The sequence below is a fragment of the Lethenteron reissneri genome, chromosome 9 (genome assembly GCF_015708825.2).
Source record: "Lethenteron reissneri isolate LAM-NWPU_2019-01 chromosome 9, ASM1570882v1, whole genome shotgun sequence".
Classification (NCBI taxonomy): domain Eukaryota; kingdom Metazoa; phylum Chordata; class Hyperoartia; order Petromyzontiformes; family Petromyzontidae; genus Lethenteron; species Lethenteron reissneri.
Genome location: NC_083787.1, coordinates 5,953,148 through 5,975,144, shown reverse-complemented (window position 1 = coordinate 5,975,144; position 21,997 = coordinate 5,953,148). Strand labels below are relative to the sequence as shown.

Genomic DNA, 21,997 nt, shown 5'->3' with positions numbered 1-21,997 from the left:
ACGTGACTTTACCGAAAAAAACCTAAGAGTATTTCAGGGCTTAGTTTTGTCATTTCCAATTGAATTATAAAACACATTACTGCGGAGGGAGCTGGTAGGAACATTGGGTTGCTCGGTCAATGGCCAGGGTCAATGGCGGCGTGGTGTATTCCGCAAATATGCCCGACTGCGAGGGCGGGTACAAGCCGGCGTGAGTAGGTTAAATGTTGAGTTTTATAAGGACACCACGGGGTGACCTCAACGTTCATCCTACAAAAGTGCCATCACAAGGAAGAAACAAATAGACCATTTGTTTCACCCCTATTGAAACGGCTGTGCGCCATATGGACCCGAAAACTGCATTTCCCTGTGACAAGAATACGGGGTAAACCATGTGGATTGACAGCTGATTAGATGTTTTTGTTAAGGTTACAGCGGTTTTTTTTTTGGGGGGGTCGAATGATTGTCGAGTTTTGTTTCTTCTCGTTGTGTACCACCAACTAGCGCAGTAGAATTAGCGCAGTGACGCCAAAGAACTTGTTTCACGTGAACGACAGGTGCTGTGAAACCACAACTAGCCGGATGAATATTGGCCATGGTGAACTGGACTTCCATGGTGAACTTGGACTTCCACGGTGAACTGGACTTCCATGGTGAACTGAACTGCTTTGGTGAACTGGACTTCCATGGTGAACTGGACTTACATGGTAAACTTGGACTTTCACAGTGAACTGGACTTCCATGGTGAATTGGACTTCCATGAACTAAACTGCTTTGGTGAACTGGACTTCCATGGTAAACTGGACTTCCATTGTAAGCTGGTTAATTAGCCATGCATAATTGTCCACTGCTCATAAATTACTAGGGAAATGTTGGTATTGAATCTAGTCTCGTGGTAAACTAGTAGTTCTTACTGGGTGATACTAAAATGTGAAGATTTTTTTTTAAGTGCAGCCAAATACACTCACGTGTGCCCACAAAGAAATTGGCACTACCGTTCCTGGAATTAGTGTTGCATAATAATGAAGTGGTTTGTGAGTCACTTCTCTTTGACATTTCATAATTTGGGTTTTGGTTATTAATAATCATGAACCTATTGTGGTCTGTAAAGGCAACTGAACGAATGTGGATTGTTCCTTCCCGAGCATCATAATGCATTGAACATTACACACACACACACAAATATAAGTCCACCAAAGATGTCGGATGAAAAAAAATATTTTTAAGCTGGAATGTAATAAACATAAATCAACCAGATCTGGCATACACGTATCAAACTTTAAAACGACAGCAATAAAAACCACTAATAATAACTCATTTCACAAATAACGCCGACTGCAACTTCATAGATAATTCCTGTACGAATATTGTATATTCAGTTTATTGGTGGCCCATGTATTCTTGTCTTCTCTAAAGATGGCTCTGAAGCACTCATTAAACGGCTACCAAATTGAGAAAGCCACCGAAATTAAAAACAAAGAAACACCCCAGTGAGGGCCTTGGGGGCAAGCCAGCTTGCCATGCTAACAGCTGATCTGCATGGATTTTCATTTCCATGTCTATAAAGCCTGTGATCACACTTTCACCCGACAGCATTCGTAACAGTATCCTCTGTTAATATTATCAACAGGATTCAACAAATTAATTTTTCTTTGTTTTACTCGGAGGCTTTTGCCTCCACCGCAAAGACCGTCTTGAGTTCTCCAGTGTTGGGATGGAAGTGCAAGGAAAAGTTGATGGCGTCGCCCTCTTCTAGGGAACGGGGGTTGCCGAGGAAGAAGACCGCTTGCTTGGTGTTGGGGTTCCACACACACTCCCCCTGCACACACACAAGATTCGACACAGCCACAGCCGTCACGCAACCTCTACTGCCATTACCACCATTATCACCACTATCAGAGCTGGCGAGTTGGATTGCGCATTGAGTGCTATACTGAGGCTCTAAGTTCTGCATTTTTCTGCAACAATTCTTACGTAAGCTTTTAAAGCAAACTTCCAGGCTTTCATATGAGGTCGACAAAAGATAGCAGTAGGAGTCAAGGATTCTTGATTCTGTATAGTGCTTTAAAAGTCAAACCCTCATGTGTGTGGGTTTTTTTCCTCTCCAAGTTGTCCAGTTTCCTCCCACATGAAACCAAATACGTATTAAAGTAAAATAACCAACTTGAAATTAAGAAGGCTTCTCAAAAAGAATATTGAGATTTGGTGAGTCTTGTCTTTTCTGAGCAAGCAAAGTGCCAGATCTCATAAAATCTCGGAAACTAAGCAGAGTTGAGCCTGGCTAGTGCTTAGATAGATGACCAAGCAGGTTGTCATAGGGCTTGAGGGGTGATTGGTGGGTAGCAGATGGCAGTGTGGCAAAAACGCCATCATTTCACTGTACTTCTACGCTCCAACGTTTATTCAACTTGCTTTTACCAACACGCACAGACCAGTGTGGCCAAATAACCCCCGCTACCCACGCAGGTGTGATGAGGCCCTCATCCAGCAGTGATCGGACACATGAAGGAAAGGCCATATTTTTCAATGACGTATGATTGATCAGCAACCTTGGTACTCACGAAGACGATGGCAAAATTACTGAAAACGTGCAAATAAGCATGAAGAGTTGTGTGGTGGGAATTACTGCGAATGAAATTACTTAGACACAGGCAGAACACATCACTTGAATGGAAGATGGCCAATTGATGAGACTGGTGATAGAATGGCAGCTGAAGGAGACAATTTCTCGTGAGAGGATGAACACTATGGAAGAAAAACGTGATTTGCTCATGTGTAGATGTGAAGTGGATTATCGCATTGTAAGACTGTGAGGGATAGGAATTACATGGGGAGGCCTCATGCACCAGTGGATGGCTGATTATGTTTTTTCACAGGAGAAAATGTAACGAACATAACTAGTACAACAATAAGGTGCAACATTTGTCAACTAAGTCATGCAAATCGAATACAGATTCTGCTGTAGAGTTCCCGCTGCCAACTGCGATGACTGACGGAGGTAGCAGAAACCCGAGAGGTGAATTGGCATGGGTCGTCGGTGCTGTCTAGCGAATATGGACCTGCTGGGAAGGTGGCTGATTCAAGCCTGTCATGATGTGGAGCTCATCGGTGAGGAGGTATTCCATCCACAGCACCACGGCATGGCACGTGCCGGACCTGAACGCACAGACATGCCCACCGAGATAAAGTCAACGGAACATTTATGAAAAAATATAAACGTGCAATGACAACACGTTTTTGGAAGCCTAGTTAGAATCTTTACTTGCCCATGATGAAATTTATAAAGTGAGTCTGTTGTTGCATATTATTCTATTGCCTGGCTCCGTGAAGTTACGGAATTGAAGTTTCATGGCGCCACTACAACACAGGATGCGTCGTGTCAACCCGTGCCACATAGATGCAGTTTAATTAAAGATTCATAAAATCAGACATTTCCAATTTATCTACGTGCACAAATTGAGTGTGTAATAATCAATTATTTAATATTCAGTAAGCTGATATGAAAATAATATGCAAATGTTACATTCAGGGAGATGGAGTAACAAGACAAAAAATAAGACAAAAAATCGTACTGTCATTGAATCATGACCCAGAATCACTCCAAATAATGAATTTCCATGCAGGGTGTGAATCGTTACATACCCTAAAGTCTTGTACATTTGAATAACTCCCATTGCCAGGTCAATTCGGAACTCTCATTAATCCAAATCGATTTTTATCCGTAAAACCATAAAAGGAAAACGCACCTAAAGTCTCTCTCTTACAGCCGCAGACTTAACGATTACCCCGTTAACTATGGCTTAGTGGACCTCGGGTGGCGGGCACAGCACTCGCACGTCCCGAGTTGTCTACGTGGCAAGAGCCAGCGCCGTTCTCACCGGCACAGAGGCAGCGAGCCAGTGGCACCGAGGGGCTCATCGGGGACGAGCTCGGTGAAGGGGAAGTGGAGCGTGGCGAGTGGCGCCGAGAGCGCGCGGCACGGGTACTCCCACAGCGCGTGCGGCTCCGCCTCGGCGCTCTCGCGGTATGACAGCGAGCGCTGCACACATGGGGGGGGGGGGGGGGGGCACACGCGTGTCGCAGAGGGGAGTCGTGGGTACACGTACGGTCATCCTCATCCATCCACTGCTGGATGAGGGCCTCCCCATCCCCCAACTGCCTGCGTCAGTCCTAATGAGGTGTTATTTGACCATGCTGAAGCACGCCTGCTCAGTGCGTGTTGGTGAAAGTGGGAGGCGTAGAAGTCAGTGCATAGTACAGTACAACAATGGATTTTTGCTTCACTGCCATTTGCTGACAACATAGCCACGCAGCAGCCTAGAGCACATTTTTTGCACATAGTGGTCACCCATCCAAGCATTATCCAGGATCAATCCTGCTTAACTTCTGAGATTGAATGAGATCAGACACATTGCGTGTAATTTGGCCATCGGGAAAACAATGCATATCATAATATTATAGATTTCTTCCACAAGTAAAACGTCATTGAGAAGTTAATTGCTCAAGCATCTCAATGCGGAACATCCTGAAAATAGTCTTTAGAAACCGTGAGCCCATCCTAGACAAACAAATGGCATGAATTAGGAGCAATATTCACTCCACTGCTGGATGAAGTCCTCACCTCACCATGTCAGTCATGGAGTTTGCTTGACCATACTTCACCACTCTGGGCAGTGCAAGGTTTGGCGCATGACTGATGTGCTAAACGCACATGGGCGCCAGTCACTGAGCAACTAATAAATACATAATCGCACGTACGTACGCATGTTGAACGTCTTTTGGACCGTACGTAGCCCTACCGTGCTAATCAGACATGCGTGGAAAGAACTAAACAAAAAAAGGTGCGACTGAGCACGGTTTATCCACCCACAAATAATCTAGATCTTCTTGGTTCTTTCGGTAAAGTCACTTCCCTTCTACGTGACTTTACCGAAAGAACCAAGAAGATGAATCCCTGCAGTCACGAAAGCTTTAAATCGAAATTTAAATAATCTAGAATTAATTGTATGTAATTTGTGCGGTGGAAACTGCACGAGCACCTGCACCATGTGGTCCATGACGCTGACGTCAAAGCCCTCGCACTCCCCGATGGGTGCTCGAATCCTCCACAGGTCCTACAAACGCACGCACAGAGGCGAGGAGAATAACAGCGGTCTCCAGCTGAGCATGCGACCTCAATGCAATAGAACGGAGCACTTCAAAAGGGCACTCCCCACTTCACAGATTCCAAAATTGGCATCACCGACAGGGTCATTAAGGTGCGAGGTACAAGGGAGAGATTTATAGCAGGTGGGTAATAGGTGGGTGAGTGGGTGAATGAGTGAATAGGTGGATAGGATGATGAGTGGGTCGCTGGGTGGATGCATAGTTTTGTGGGTTGGTGAGTGGGTAGGTATATGGGTGAATGGGTAATTGGTATAAGTGGGCAGGTAGAAGTGTGAGAGGGTAGACGGGTGGGTGAGTGAGTAGGTAGAGATGGTGTGAGTGGGTGGGTGTGTTGGTGGGTGAGAGCATTGTGGGTAGGCGAGCGTGTTGGTGGGTGGACGAGTAAGTTGGTGGGTGGGTGAGCGAGCGAGCAAACAAGTGAGTTACCAAGCATGGTTTTCTGGGTGGGCGGGAGGATACGATGATAAGTGGGTGAGCGAGCGAGTAAATGGGCGAGTTGGCAAACAGAGTTTGCTGGGTGGGCGAATTAATAAGTTGGTTGGTGGGTGAGCGAGCGAGGAATCAGGCGAGTTGGCAAGCAGAGTTTGCTGGGTGGGTGCGTGGATAAGTTGGAGGGTCGGTGGTTAAGCAAGTGAATAAGTGGGTGAGTTGGCAAGCCTGTTTTGCTGGGTGGGTGGATAAGTTGTTGGGTGGGTGAGCGAGCGAGCGAGTGAGTAAGCGGGCGAGTTGACAAGCAGTTGTTGCCACGAGCCGCTCCCACCTGGAACTGCACGGCCATGATGAAGAGGCGCGCGGCGCGGGGCAGCACAGTCGCATCAGGCCGCAGTAGCGGCGCGAGTGCCGAGCGCGCGTACCAGAAGTAGAGGCTGTGCCACGGCAGCAAGCTCGTGGTGAAGAAGGGCTCCCCCAGCAGTACCGACACCTGGGAGGAACAACCGTTGGTCGGCCCATACACTCGGCAAACTGTATCCATTTCAAAATTAGGATGTGTGTGTGAAATGTTGAACTTTTTCGCACCGTATGTAGCCAACCAAGCTAAACAGAGGTGCGGGGGGAGGACAAAAAACTTAAAATGGTTTTGTTTTTAGTTTGAAACTCACGGACTGATGGCTGTTTGGTATTGCTGGTTACTTTAAAGGTAGTGGAGGGGGGGGGTGCTATCGTTTTTAGAAAGTGCTCATACCAATAACATCAGGTAATCCAGCAGCATTTTCTTAACAAGCATGACTCTGCTGATGAGACCCAGAAGGTTGAAACCGGTTGAGAGTTTGCTTGTTTGCACAAATGCAGCTTGAGAATATTGACCTGGAAAACCGTTGGGAGTTGGGACATTTTATTTGTATGTCAAGACACAGAATGGAGTTCTGCTTATATTTGATTTTCAGGCTGAAATAGACTTAAATGTTTGGCAAGAAAACAGATGCTGGCCTCATTTATCTTTCTCTCCCAATTTACTGAGAGATCAGTTTGGTTCCATATAGGGATAGACCAATGAGATAACGAGTCTCCTGTCCATGCAGATGTTAACCATTGAGCATTCTTTTTAGGAATGAACATCTGAATCTATATAATCAATATTCAAACAACTTCCACAAAATAAAAAAAAAACGGACCAAATTCTAAATGGGCAATAACAACAAATAACAGCACAAAAGTAAAAAAATATATATTTTTATTGTGTACGGAATATACATTTCATACCTCCTTTCCATGGAGGTCTTGGCGAGTAACCTGCTCCGGCCTTTTATCCAAGAGATGCACTTTGCCTTCCAGCCCGTTCGCTCGTATCACCTGTAACCAAGCAGCAATGAGAGTAAGAACACACACATGAGTTTCTACAACACGTAACAGGGCAGCCAAGCAGGATGACTTGGGATATTTCTCCCACTCCTTATAGGGCCTTCGATAAGTTGCTTTCATTTGGTTATACTAAATCGCAAGAATCCTAAGCATGGTCTGGTGGGACACTTGGGCAATTTTCAGCAACCCACAGTTCTTAATTACACCAGTTGCGAAGGTATTTATTTCTTCATCTGGTGAAGCTCGTGATAAAAAAATAACTATAAGTTGCAGTAGCAGTGGGTGAATGAGGCATACAAAACTGCAGGTGAGACGTAACAAACCATAAACAATATATACGAGAATCGATTGCTGATTCACATTAAGACGCTGTTGTATTTTAACAAATCATCGAATTGTTACAATTCGTGAATCTGCTATCGCAAGGGACGATGGGGACTGTTGGTTGGTGATGGGGAGGTTTTGAAGTGGCAGCCATTCGTGTGATGCAGGTGGGGGGCAGGGGGGCAATGTGGTTTGTTATTTATTATCGAACTGGTAAATTCTAAACATTTTGTTGAACTGAAATGTTTTAAATCCCTTATTTTCAAAAGCTGTATTCTCAATTTGAATTTTTCCATTTCACAAGATGTGGTCAGCAACTTCTATTTCCTGTAAAGCTAAAATATGTAGATTACGTACAGCACGTGCAAAACCACCATCAACAAAACCGCAATGAAAGCAAGATCTTGGATAAATAAATAAAATGAACAAAATCTAGAGGTCAGGGCCCCAATGCATACGTGTGGTCAATGCAGACTTGATTCTTAGCCATATATATCTTTTTGGCGTTTGAACATTTTAACACCTGTTGTATTGCCAGAAAGGATAAAACCTATTCTTATTTTTCATATCTCATGTTATGTTTGACAAAAAAAACATCAACCAGCCGCCATTCAGCATGTTGTGCATTCCCGAATGCCGCAGATAAAATAACGATCAGATTCAAACAACTCTTACCTTTTCGATCACATGCCTTGACAGTGAAGAGATCTCTACAGAGACCACCTACAAGATAACAACACGTTTTCACAATAGGGTCAATATATGTATCTGTAACAAAGCAAAACAACCCAAATCAATCTGATCAACAAGTGCAGTCTTGCCGATATGCACCTAGCGCTACAATGCGGAACGATAACTCACAAGGCCAGTCGTCGCTGCCGTAAACTGGGCCACATTTACTCAAGCCGCCAATGAAAATATCTCCCGTCTTACACAGCAATGTACGAATGCAACTGCGGTTTTTATTTCACGTACAGAGAGCCCCTCCAGAGGATATCTGGCCCCCTCTTCCAAATTGACGAAGAGATATTGGAAGAGGTGGGAATACAGTACCCACACTTTACCCCACGACACGCAAACTGGCAATCCACTATATTCTTGGTTCTTTCGGTAAAGTCACGTAGAAGGAAAATAATAAAAATACGTGACTTTACCGAAAGAACCAAGAATATAAATCCCTGCAGTCACGAAAGCTTTAAATGGCAATCCACTGTTTATTATGAGAGGCACAAGCATTTGGTCAAGAGGGAATCTTTACTGAAAGCCAATAACGAGTGATCAACTAGCAAATTATGTCAAGCCTCTACAGATCAAGAGACTACATTAGTGTTGGCCGGATTAATTCTAACATATCCGCAGAGAACCTGTTGTTTGTTATTGCAGCTGCAAAGCAAAGTGCCTTCGCAACGCAAAGCAGCAAGCAACACAGAGGACTACAGGATGGAAATACGTAAGTGTTGACAAGTTGGATGAACTGAGGCCGCTTATGTGAGGTTGAAAACATAAATGAAGAATATTCCAATGCAAAGGTGTGTGAACGAATAAAAAGGATAACAAATATTTGTCCAACAGTCAGGCTAATCTTCAAGTGTGAAATTGAAAGACGAAAGTTGAGGAGTCTCAATTCAAAACAATGTGATTGATAGCAAAGGGGCCATCCATAAATGACGTCACGCGATTTTCGACGATATTTGACCCCCCCCCCCCTTCGTCATACGGCGTCACAAAAAGTCAGACCCCCCCTCAAATATGACGTCAGAAAGCTCTGCCCCCCCACCCCCCCAAAAAAAAATATGCTTTAAACTATTGTCATTGTAGTGCGTATTTAATGTGGTGCTTGACTCTGATGTTGTAGGAGAAAACATTTATTAAAAAGTCTATTTAATTAAGTAGAACGTGTTGTCTATATTAATTTAAAGCTGCGCATTTTGATGTGGTGTCACATTTCTCAAACCCCCCCCCCCTTTGTCACACATCGTCACAAATGTCTGACCCCCCCCCCCCAGGTGCGTGACGTAATTTATGGACGGCCCCATAGGAGTGATCCACGGAATCCCCATTCATTGAAGCACATATTCCTGAACCTCCATTCAAATGAGTGGGAATGTAGTGAGAATTCTAAGGATCACCAATAGATGGCACGCTTTCACAATTCCCCATAGAACGACTAGAATCCCAACAATACCGCACTCCCTTTAAAAATCGTTACTAGGTGGCACGGTAACCCTGCTGGAATGCCATTTCAGTGAATGTAGATTTTCTCTGTTGGAATTACTATCTTGAAAAAAAAATCACACAGGATTGAATGGCAGGATTTGAATACAATTCCTCTCGGAATCGCCCAACACTAGCGATGATGCCCTACAGAGACAGAGACCCATGTAAATAGACCCCCGGTGTGGACCCTGTGTCAATCTGACGTTGTGCCAGAGCTGGGGGCAGTGTGCAATCGCTCCTTGCCTGTTCCGCGCTGAGCTGGGCGGCCAGGAGGGGTAGCAGAGAGCCATCGCTGACACTCACGCACACGCTGTCCTGTCGCACCACCTACCAGAAGAGCGGAGGCAGCGAGCGAGTTAGCAGCACACGCCTGCAACCAAACGCACGTACTCGGGCGGGCACACACGCACGCACACGCGTGCGCACGCACACACACGCGTGCGCACGCACACACACGCGTGCGCACCCACACACACGCGTGCGCACGCACACACACGCGTGCGCACGCACACACACGCGTGCGCACGCACACACACGCGTGCGCACGCACACACACGCGTGCGCACGCACACACACGCGTGCGCACCCACACACACGCGTGCGCACGCACACACACGCGTGCGCACGCACACACACGCGTGCGCACGCAACAACTTTCCTGAAAAGGTCACGAGACTCGATGATGCTTTCATGCATAAAACAAAATAATTCACGCAACCGCCACTGGTGGTGGCCACAAATGGAACGGAGAACGTTGTTCAGTCTGTGCTGAGTAGCTCCTATAAGAAAGTACTGGTTAGAAGCAAGCGACGCGACATGCGGGAAAGTGCCGGCGCACCTGCCGCAGGGCTTGTAGGTAGGTGGAGGTGCGGGCGGCGTCGTTCAACTCCCTGAAGCGCTGTCGATTCCACACCATGTGAGCCAAGCACTCGCACACCGGCCGCTCAATCTTCCCTTCACTACCAGGGCTGAAGGCGCAAGCGCACGCAGGCAATAAACGGTTTCCCTTGTTAGGAAAAAAAGTCGTGCATAGGAAAAGGTCAACCGTACGGATGATGGATTATGTCATGCTTTCCAGCATGTTTGTCCTTGGAAGGATTTAATTAGCAGTACGGAAGAAATATGTGTTGCTGACAGAAACAAAAAATATTAGCACTTTCAAAGTCCTTTTTGCTGTGGTTTGCATCTCCGTGTTTTTGGCAAACTCTTTGATCTATTTGGCCCATTAGCTATGTCCATATCAGCAACGTTTCTCTATGCTACAGGTTCGTTCATGTTTGATCACCTTCATAAGGAATTATAGTGTGCCACACCCCCCTTACCGGACGGAAACCACCTTACGGCATGAACGTTTTCAACCTTAGTTGGAAAGTCTTAATAAAAATGTCTGACACTAGGTGCACGTATGAATGGAACAGTGACATAAATATTAAAAACTCGACTTATTAGATGGCTTGAGGTATGGATTATAGAAACTGGAATAACTGGGAATATTTCGCCCATTAGCTGGGGGCATATGCAGACACAGTACACCACATCATGTTTTCTAGTTTCCAAGCCATATTCTGCACCCTGAAAACACATTTTCTAGAAAACCATAAATATGGAAATGCTGACTTCATTGTGGCAAGGCAGCAGTTTATTTATTCGGTGATGGTGGTCACAATGAGATTCAATCACATTCACAAATAAGATGTGTAACTGCACGTCTGCCCTCCACCCGGCACCCCCACCTGTGCTTGTCCAGGCGGTACCACACGGCGTAGTCGTCGTGGCAGGCCGACAGGTGAAGGGCCTCGCCCGCCTGGACTGGCACCGCTTCTGGTAGGAAGTACACGCACTGCATCCAGTGGTCCCTCCACTGCACCACAGCGACGTGGGTACACGCACACGCGCACACACGCACACACGCACGCGCGCACGCGCACACGCGCACACGCGCACACGCGCACACGCGCACACACGCGACAATCAGTACGCTGGAGGCGGGGGAGTGGGCCCAGTGCAGGTAGGAATGTAACGCAGCACTGATTGAACAATTGAGAACCGGTTTAATTGCAATTATTTTGTGATACTGCATTGGCAGTGGTGCATCAGTACAAGTAAAAAAACTCAACAATTCCCAAAAAATAAATATATAAGCAGTGTTTCAGGCAATGCCCCTTCTTCATAGCAAAGAGATAGCGAGGCCATAGAGAGCCCTAATAGAAATTTCCATTTTATTAATAATTCCAGATGAACAGTTTTAAAATGGTAAATAAACAGCGAACCCATTCATAGATATTAAACAACAGGTTTAATCACAAGTGTGTGAAACCCGGATGCCAACTTAGGATTCTAGTGGTGCCACCCCAGTCATGTAAGTATGTTCAACTTCTTTCGCACGGTACGTCGCCAACCGTGCTAATTCGAGGTGCGTATGGTATTGTCACGGTATTGCCCCCTCCAGACCCATCACTCGAGTCAAAGTACCTCCCAACTCGAACACTGCGTCGCAATAGACGTGAAATGTTGCATGAATCCTGATGACCGTGTTAGCCCCGAGGACAATACGTGAATGGAATGGTGCCAGTAACACACAACGATTTACACACTTTCTATGCCCACGTAGAATTCAGGATAATGGAACAAAACAACGGACCATACACACTTGTCAGACGGTGCGAACATGACACAAGACGGTGCAAACAAGTCACAGCGTGAAAATAAGACGCACAGTTAAAAGGACCCGGGTACAAACACGACAGACCCAACGTACGCAATGGACAAAACAAATGAGACACGATCACGTTATGAACCAGACAGACAAAACAAACGAGATAGCACAAACACATGAAAAATAACTTCTAATTGAATGGTAAAACCACAACACTTCATCAAATTACTTGTTCGAGCGTTCTGTACCAGGACATTAAGCAACTCTCCATTAAGAACGTTTTATTTCTAAGTTGGTCAACCCTTTGGCGAGACCTTGCTCACAAAGGGGGTGCGCATACGAAACGGGAAAGGCCACCACACACTCAATGTTAAACAAACATGACGCAAATAGCAAACACTCATTAATTGTCTGAAAACCTCTTGATATGTGTGTTAAACTTATTTCGCACCGTACGTAGCCAACCACTACCATCGGAGGTGCGGGTGCAGGACAACAAACTCAACACAAAAAGCAGTTATAAATAAATGAGTTTTCAATATAGGTGATTTAAAAGTGCATAGCTCCAGTGGCTTCTAATATCGGAAGGAAGAGCGTTCCAGACAGCCGCAGAAGCGCATCTGAAAGCGTGCGATGCAGTGGCCGTCTTTGTTCGATGGCCAGCCAAAAGCCGCCGCGAGGATGACCGGAGTTCACGTGATGGTTTATGCTCCTATATAGGAGACCGCATTGGCTCACCGCCGAGCTACTGCCTGTGGTGCCTCTTCACGCCTCCAAGTGGTTCTCTCTCCTAGAGATTAGTGAGCGACTACTGCGGGCGGCGGCGGGTGCATTACAAGTTGAAAGCTATTAAACGCTAACGTGAGTAACGATACGATCCGCTTTTGTTCATCGTGCATTCTGGTCTGGATCTCACTCCGCTGTGTATAAGAGGGAAGGCTGTGATGCCCATCACTTAACTATCACTTATCAATTTAAAAAGGGCTCAGCCTCACCCTGCAGCCTCCCACCCCCCTCACCAACCACGACGCTACGAGTTGGCACATCGCAGCGTTCATTACCTGCAGGGTGTCGGGGGTCGGATGGGCCCAGCGGGGAGCCATGGTGCACACGATGCTCCCCTCGGGGTCCATGTGCAGGTCCCACCAGGAGAAGACGCACTGGCCCAGCCCAGAGCACTGCGGCCACCTGTTGCTGCGTGTGTTGTGCCGCTGCACTGCTCACCGGCTTGCTGAAGTCCAGGCTGCGAACGCGTGAGCACATGCACAGAGACAAAAATCCCCCCGTATCCGTATAGCCATAACAGACACATGAACAGAGTGACAAACATGATGTCTTGTATAAAGGTATCAGTTTTTGTACCAGTTGAAAGGGTAAAAACCTATCACTATATTTTGCCACTGGTAAAGGAGGTCTCAAAATGTAAATGCTTACCCCGAGCTCTCAATACTCTGATAGTGCACTGTTATTGAGTTGTACGCCTTTTGGCATCATCTGGTCCAACACCAATGGAGACTAGGCTCTAAGAAAAGCTGTCTCGGGTGTGGACCAATCAACTTCAAGGACAGTGCATATCATTATCATCATCAGAGTTGTTTCTTTTTATTTGCATTTTGACTGCTTGTGTTGTGGTTATTGCAAACATGATGCCTTGTATAAAGGTGTCAGTTTTTGTACCAGTTGAAAGGGTAAAAACCTATCACTAGTGACAGTTGTGGACACATACACATAACGCAAAAGTGAGCACGCACACACACGCACGCAAAAGATAAAGAATCCATGTCAAGCAAGTGCTGGTAGCCAGCCTTCTGACCGCCTTAGTCTCCCAGCGCTCATGTTTACACAACACAGCACATATTCATTCAAGGCCGAGTTGACCAAGGCGAAGCCCACAACAATTCGGAAATCACTCGCCACTGATGCCAGCCTTGGCCTCAGAATCCCGAGTTCATAGTGAAATGTGCGAACCACTAGACAAAACATACTCCTATAGCTTTTAACAAGACTGTTGGGGCAAGTGCTGTTAGCAAGCACTCTTTAAGATCCACACGCATACACAAAGATGCACAGTTATACACCAATACAAAGGCACATACACGTGCAAATGCACACAAACATTATTCATCGTGGGTCACACGACACCACAACCATCATGCACTGTTAAATGGCGATCACAGCACAAGGTCACAATGAGTTGACTCAACACACTGACTGAGACAACACTACCTCATGTCACGGTGACGAGATGTTAACTCCCTCGCCTGGTATGCAGGAGGTCGTGAATTCGATCCTGACCCTAACGCCTATATAATTGGAGTTTGTGTCTCTCCCCGTGGTAGCGTGGATTTTTCTCCCGGTCCTCCGGCTTTTCCCTCCACATTTAGACTCAGCATGTCTTTAGGAGTATTTGGCTGCTATAAATATCCACGCAATAAGCCACTTTGATGAGCTATCATTTGTGGCCAGGTCGCTTCTGAAAAAAAGAGCTACACAGCTCAGTGGGCCTTTATAATTTAACTCAGCCACAGCAGCCTCACCCAGGCCACTGGCTTCACATCTCATCGAACCAAACCACAGCGGCGAGGCCCGTGATGCGAGGCCTCACCTGAACATGCGAGTGACGGCAGCGAGCGGCGTGAACTCATCGCGCGACAGCTGGCTCAGCTGAACGTCGTAGACGGACGGAGCGCCACCGCAGCGCACCACGTCCTCGGGTGGGCGCAACGTTGGAGCGGACGCATCGCCGCCATCCCCAGGACCGCCCGTCACGGAGCTGTCGGGGAGCAGCTTGTGGCAAGCCCACATAGTGGGGCACTCCACCAGCTGCGCGTAAACGTTGGCACTATGCGGCACGGCCTCACAGCCGCTCTGTTGGTTCGCATTCCACACACGCAGGCACGCGCGCGCACACACACACACATGAGCAAGCAGTTAGGAGTATAACAGGTGTAAGGCCATTGTGACAGTAATGCCCAGTTTCGATGAACCACAGATCGTGAGTTTGTACGTAAATTCCCACCCCCTGCCTCCCTCCAACTCCCCCGACCCCTTCCTCTGCCCCCCCTATTCCCCCATTGCAGCCCATTTCGATATTTTTGGAAAATTCGAGTTCGCCACCAATTCACGCAGGAACTGAAATTCTCAAGGATGACTTCACTTCTTGGGTTGACCAATGCAGTGGCCCTCTCCATTGGTCAAGCAGAGAAATCCGGGCCTAGCAGGAGTATAAATCATCTGCAAGAGATCTGCCCAATTCACCTGCTAATTCATGTAACTCGGGAAGGTCAAGGAAATGCTACTTTACTACTCTGCTACTTTACTTTTTAAACCAATTCGTCCATCAACCAAAGTCGTCCGTGAAACCAAGGCTCAAGTCTCTTTGGCAAGCGACGGGGACACAGCCTGCGGTCACGCTGGGCTGTAAAGCGAAAACGGCAAAGCGAGGCAATATGCGTGGGCCGTGAACGTGACAGACCGCGGTCGCGAAATGGTCGTTCGTAGGCCCCTCACCTCCACCAGATGCTGGTGCGCATGCTGGTAGCTGGGCAGCGCACCCTCGCCTATCAGCTCCGTGTCAAACAGCTCGGTCACCAAGATGTTGGCGCGCTCCTCCATGTCTCCACCTGCAATGGAAGTACGCCGCCACACTGCAGTATTGGCCGAGTCACCCGCCGAATGGGATCGGAGCGAACAATCTTTTGATTATGAGCCAAGCACCACCCAAGAAGATTTGTGAAAAAAATACCGCGAAGTTCACCGTGTCTTATGAGACCTCCGATTAGCACGGTTGGCTACGTACATTGCAAAAAAAGTTCGACGTATAGACTGAGTAACGAGTGAACTGTATAGAAAACACACATCCCCGAGTAAAATGTGTACACACAACTATAATTTCTATGGACAAAAGTGTCTAATGCTAGAGCAGGTAAACGGCTGAGTGGTGGGTGTACCAGGGTCAAGTTAACTGCGCACGTTAACAGGCACCACTCTCGTACCGGCTCCAACGGTTACAGACGTGGAATGCTTGTTTATCACTTTTATTTTGTCCTTGAAGCCATTCTTTTCCACGATTTTCACAGCCGCTTCAGCCATTGGCTTAAAGACCTGCGAAACCACACCCACCAGAATAAAACAATACATCTGAATAACAGCACGTGGCAAATTATGAACGAGCGATCAGTTGCTTTTTTTTTTAACACGAAAATAATGACGATTCTAGCACTTCCTTTTGACGAACAGCGGAGATAAGCAGAATACAATGCTCACTTATAGAGTGTCGGGACACACGCTAACCTTATTCCATGAGGGTTGAGTGTCCGTTATGATATGTAGAGTTCACCATGGTAGCTTTAAAAACATGTTAAAAGGCTACCACAGTATGTTTTATTGAGAATACTCTTTTCGTAAGAAAAAAAATATCCAATTGCGGTTTTCTGGATTGCGCTGCATGATGTCCTCCATGTGCCCACAGTAGGGCGTGGCAAAAGCTTGAGAGAGGAGATGCATAACATGCGGTGCAACCCAGAAAACCGCTTGGATTACAAGCGAATGCAAACTACCTATGTGTTAAATTGGTTCATGGGATTGTGGTGGTGGTGGTTAGGTTGGCGGACACCTCAATGGCGTAGCAGCGGTCAGCCCCAGCAGTGACGGCCATCATGGAGAGCAGACCGGTGCCCGTGCCGATGTCGAGCACGACGGCACGCTGCCCGCGATCTCGAACACGCCGCACGGCCGCTCGGATGCCCGCGTAGTACTTCTCGTTCTGAGACGCGAGGACAACAGAGACCCAGCTTTACAGGCTGCCCGAGCGGTGTTCACTTGAAAGTGAGTCAGATGGCCTCCTTGCTCAAATGAGCAATGGACTGGCACTCATTTCCGTAGGTGGCTCTAAGCCAGCTGTGGAAATTGCACATTCCCACGGCGGTGACCAGTCAATCCGTAAAGCAATCACTGTCGACTTCCTGCAAAGTGGTGCATACTTTTTGACGCTGATTCGATGATGGACTGTTTGCAACATATACATTTGAACTCACAACCTTCAGATTGTGAGTCAAGTGCTCTAGCAACGATGGCACCTGCCCAAAAAAGTCCTAACAGTGAGCTCCTCTTAAGACCAGTACAGGCCTACACTCTAGGTTTGCATAAACAGATATGCACACGAGCACACACTACTTAAGAGAATATACTGGTCATTATCAAGCCTTCATCAAGTCAACATAGTCTTGTTTGCACACACAAAACATACAAAGGCCATTATGTGGTCTACTTTAGCGATTGAAACAGTAGCTGCGAGTACCTATTAAGGTCAAGAAAGCCTATGAGATTGTGGTATGGCCAAGACCAAGCCATCCTAGTTAATCAGTCTTCTGTTGGTAGGCTGCATGTAGATGCATAACAATTCTTTACATATTAACAAAAAATAAAATAATAATAAATGTATTGTTTTATTTGTATTATTTTATTTTTTCCCTTCCACGTGACTTCACCGAAAAGAACCAAGAATATGAATCCCTGCAGTCACGAAAGCTTTAAATCGAAAAAAAGATTTACATATTATAAATGGAACTTGCAAATTTACTCACCCTGTCTTTGTCATGCAGCATATCTGCATAAGAAGACCTGGTAACAGACAAAAAAGTACAGCAATTGTCAAAGGTGATGTGTTTAATGTTAGAATGTTGTCTGTTATAATCACACACTTTAACAGGCATGCTGGCCTAATGTTAAAATACCCGTACAAATGCACATTTTAAAGATACCACTCGTCCCACTGGACTAATCTTCTCATTTAAGTATTGTAGTGGATATCATTTGTGAATCTGACAAGATTGGAAAAAGATAATGAGGGAAGCAGAGATATGTACCATCACAGGCGCTGCCAGTAAAACATTTATCAACCAACAGTGTAACTTCATAGTACAGCAGAACCTCGGAGATCGAACGCACAAGAACTCGAACAAATCGGTGTTCGAACGCTATTTCCGGAAAAAATTTGCCCCGGAAACCGAACGAAATTCGGAGGTCGAACGGGCAAACGCGTATGGCCAGCGTGCATGACGCTTGCCCAGACAAAGGTTTTACTGTATGAGAGGATCAGTTAACGTGTAGCTCTCACCCAGTGCAGACCCGCAAAACATCGTTCCTTAACTTTTTCGTTAATTTCTTTTATTTTAGTGTTTTTTGGTGTTTATCCATACACAATGTCTCCGAAACAGGTTAGTGGTCGTGATGATTTTATGCATGTAATTACTGTAAACTTCGTGTAAAAATGCTTTATAATGAGAGATTTCTTGTGTCTGCAACCAATTAATGTCATTTACATTAATTCTTATGGGAAAAATGAATTCGGTGTTCGAACAAATCGGTGTTCGAATGGCCTTCTGGAACGAATTAAGTTCGATCTCCGGGGTACCACTGTACAACAACACCTTGACTTTCGTCCACTTGACTTTCGTCGCTTCGCGCTTTCGGCCGTTTTCAATTGTAACCACATTTTAAATTTCGTCCACGCGCTTTTCTCTTTCGTCCGATTTCATCCAAAACCTTCCACGACGTTCGCGTCACGCGCCATCTTTTTCGTTCAGTCTTTGAATAGAAGTCGTTCAGTGAGCATCTCTTATATTTGTGTTTATTTATATATTATTAATGCTGTACTCATCACCAATATAGTCATCGTCCACTTACGCAAGAATAAAAATATTGAAAGGTATAATTTTGTTTATTTATTTAGTTTTGCGTATTTATTCTTACGTTTAGTTTTCTTTTATTTCTGTTTATTTAGGTTTTGCATGCATGCGTTACATAGTTACTGTAGTTATTTGCAATAACGTTATTATATTTACTTTAGTAATTTGCATGTACGTTTTTCGCCGGCCAAAATACATTTGCAAGCTAAACAAAGGCTCTGCTTTGACAATCGTCCAATTTTGACATTCGTCCATGCTCTGGTCCCAAACCATACGAAAGTGCAAGGTGTTCCTGTACTGATGAAAATAAAACATCAGATTGCAGCTTTAGGTTTAGTAGTGTTGATGACAGTAGCTGGCACAAATACACAGTCTTTACATGACCAACATGTCCTTCCAGCTAATGTGCTTTAACGCGGCCAAATCCCGCCATAACTTGCTTAATTGCACCAGATAGGTTGCCGCACATAACCCATTACATTGGGCTTTAAGCATAATTAATTTGTTTAAATCCAAATTATATGTGTATCATATTCTTAGGTTTTTTCGGTAAAGTCACGTAGGTCAAAAATTAAACCCCGGTGGTTGCCCGCATATATTCTATTATTTTTATTTTACTTTTATTAATTTTTTACCTACGTGACTTTACTGAAAAAACCTTAGAATATGAATCTTTGCAGTCACGAAAGCTTCAAATCTAGAATATATGTGCATCACATGATCGTATTGCTAGTGTCACCGGCATCGATCGTGCACGCGTGCAACTCGAACCGCGCAATCTCCTGGTGGAAGTCATAGTCTTCGCCCTCCTGCTGCCACTCCATGGCACCCGTGGTCGGGTTGGCTCTGCCGCAGAACGTCTTCATTGTCCTCCTGCCCGGGGCAGGTGCAGCGACAGAGGATGTACTGCAGGATGAGGATGTGAAGAGCAGCGACTGTGCGGATCGCAAGGACGAGGACGGCCGCTGCACTGCTTCGGCACCGCTGAGATTCTGGGTTCAAATGCGGGCAACCACCGGGGTTTAAACCGGGTTCACATTTGAGGCAAGTCAATTGTACGTATGTAGGTATGTTGAACTTCTTTCGCGCCATACGTAGCCAACCGTGCTAATCGGAGGTGCTAATCAATTGTCTCAAGGCCTGGCGTTAATTACAGATACCATGCGTAATTAACTGCAATCAGAATGAGATTGTCATTTCAGATAATACAGTCGTAGGTCTGGTTATTATTATTCTCATTATAATTGACCCCAGGTCCGCTAGTCTCAGTCAAGTTGCCAGTCTCAACGATTACCCTTGAAACTCATGCATGGTATTCCCAATGTTGAGTGTCTTACGGCCGTGCAATGAGTTTATCACGTTTTCTGTTTACGTGAAAATAAATACACTCTGCCCTACACAGTATATTGGTACGCAGTTGGCAGCCGTCGATGGTCAGCTCCAAAATGTCTTTACCTGCTGCATTTTTATGAGAAAACAGTGGTAAACTGATACATATCCTAGGTTGTTATTATTTAATTTACTGTGGGGGTGTTCACTAAGTGGTGGACATCATTAGCCTCGTGCTGGTACGCAAACTCGTTTAGTAACCCCACCCTCGCTCCCCTCCAAAAGTTGACTCGCCTACTTCACATTTAAATATTTGTGCATTCATTTATTGGGGTTCTGCCTCATTCCTTGGGGTTTCGCAAAGGTGTTTCAGTCAGCGTCTCACTAATTTGAAACCCTCTGTGGTTGACATATATACCAGCAATTTGGCATAGTTTCCGCTTTGAGGGCTAAATGGCGTTCATTTTCATGCGACAACCACTTCTTCAGCAGGGCATATGCGAAGTCACAGCTCCCCTTGGATGGATAATAAGCAATTCAAGAAATCTCAAAGAGAGACCAATAGAAAACAGAAAGGAGATGTACATTGTTTTAGAATACTGCATATTATTACTGTACACGTCCTCTAGTTATGTGATATCTCGTTCACGAGACGATTTTCTACAATTGGGCGTTGTGTTGCTTTGGGCGTGAGCTCAGAATGTCGATTTCTTTGTCATGACAACAACATGGCCACAAAAAGCGCGGCCGTAATATAACTGGGAAACATACAGCTCCTGTAACACAGAGGATGCATACAAGCGACCCGCGCTGCGAATCGCGGCACGAGCCAACACAATGGGCACACGCGCCGACCAAAATCTATTGCAGCGTCCGAGCAAAAAAAAAGGGACGGCAGCAAATGCACGCAAGGAGGGCAATGTTACGGTAAAGCATGGGCACACTGAACGAGAACGAATGTTTCGCATGTAACGACGAGTGACCGTGCACAGCTCAGGCTTGATTCTGCACGGGCAGCCGAACGTCAGCCGGTGATCACAGCGACAGTGCAGTTACAGCAGGAGCGCGTTCGGCACCTGACAGGAGGAGGAGGGCAGCGGCTGCACGGTGGCGAGAAGCGAGGGCAGCAGACGAGCGGGCAGCCTCATGTCACACTGCGGCAGCGCGCGGGCCACGTGGCTCCCCTGGGCGCCGCCATGACGCCAGCTGATGCGTGACCCTTGACCCCCCGACGTCGGCTGTGCCTGACCCCCCCCCCCCCCCCCCCCGTTGATGCAGATGAACACGATTTGGCATTCCACGCGTGAACTCTTGTTTGCGATTATTCATCTTACATTTGTTTCGAATGTGCTTCTGCACCGGTGCTGTTGAGCGTGCATAGGTTATGTTTGGTTAATGATGTTGATATATTAATTTTAAACGATGGTCATAATCATATGCAGTACCGTTACAAAATTAAACAGGCTGACGTTATGGATTATTGAATAGCGTTTCGTGTCTATGGAGTTTAATTGTTAGGGTTATTAATGCAAAATACTTTTATTGATGTCACAACTTAATTAATCGCCATATTTCTGAACCGAATATAAATACAAATGTATCTAATGACGTGATTGCAATAAGCGCTAAATATTTTAAGGGAAATATTTTCAACGTTCAAAACGTCCGAGTAAATGCCGTGCAATTCGGAGCATAAATATTCTGTTTGAAAATAAAATGCAAATAACTCATTTATGATGTACAACACGTCTTAATTTTTTTAACGCATTCGCCGTTAAATATCGAAACGCTGTCATTTTTTCTAATTGCAAACTTTTTTTTGCATTCGTTGTGGAGA

General features: G+C 45.9%; 1 protein-coding gene across 1 annotated transcript; it reads right to left on the bottom strand.

Annotated features, from left to right (window-relative positions):
- Positions 1-1,186: 1,186 nt before the first annotated feature.
- Positions 1,187-21,368, bottom strand: PRMT7 (protein arginine methyltransferase 7). The gene is given in 19 exon segments (XM_061548760.1): positions 1,187-1,798; positions 3,039-3,135; positions 3,858-4,018; positions 5,019-5,093; positions 5,906-6,067; positions 6,847-6,936; positions 7,945-7,992; positions 9,730-9,813; positions 10,325-10,454; positions 11,220-11,347; positions 13,204-13,341; positions 13,343-13,385; positions 14,748-15,010; positions 15,653-15,765; positions 16,138-16,246; positions 16,758-16,907; positions 17,728-17,764; positions 19,603-19,823; positions 21,237-21,368. Coding segments are annotated over 19 exon segments (2,283 nt in total). The 5' UTR covers positions 21,309-21,368; the 3' UTR covers positions 1,187-1,636.
- Between the last annotated feature and the right edge of the window lie 629 nt (positions 21,369-21,997).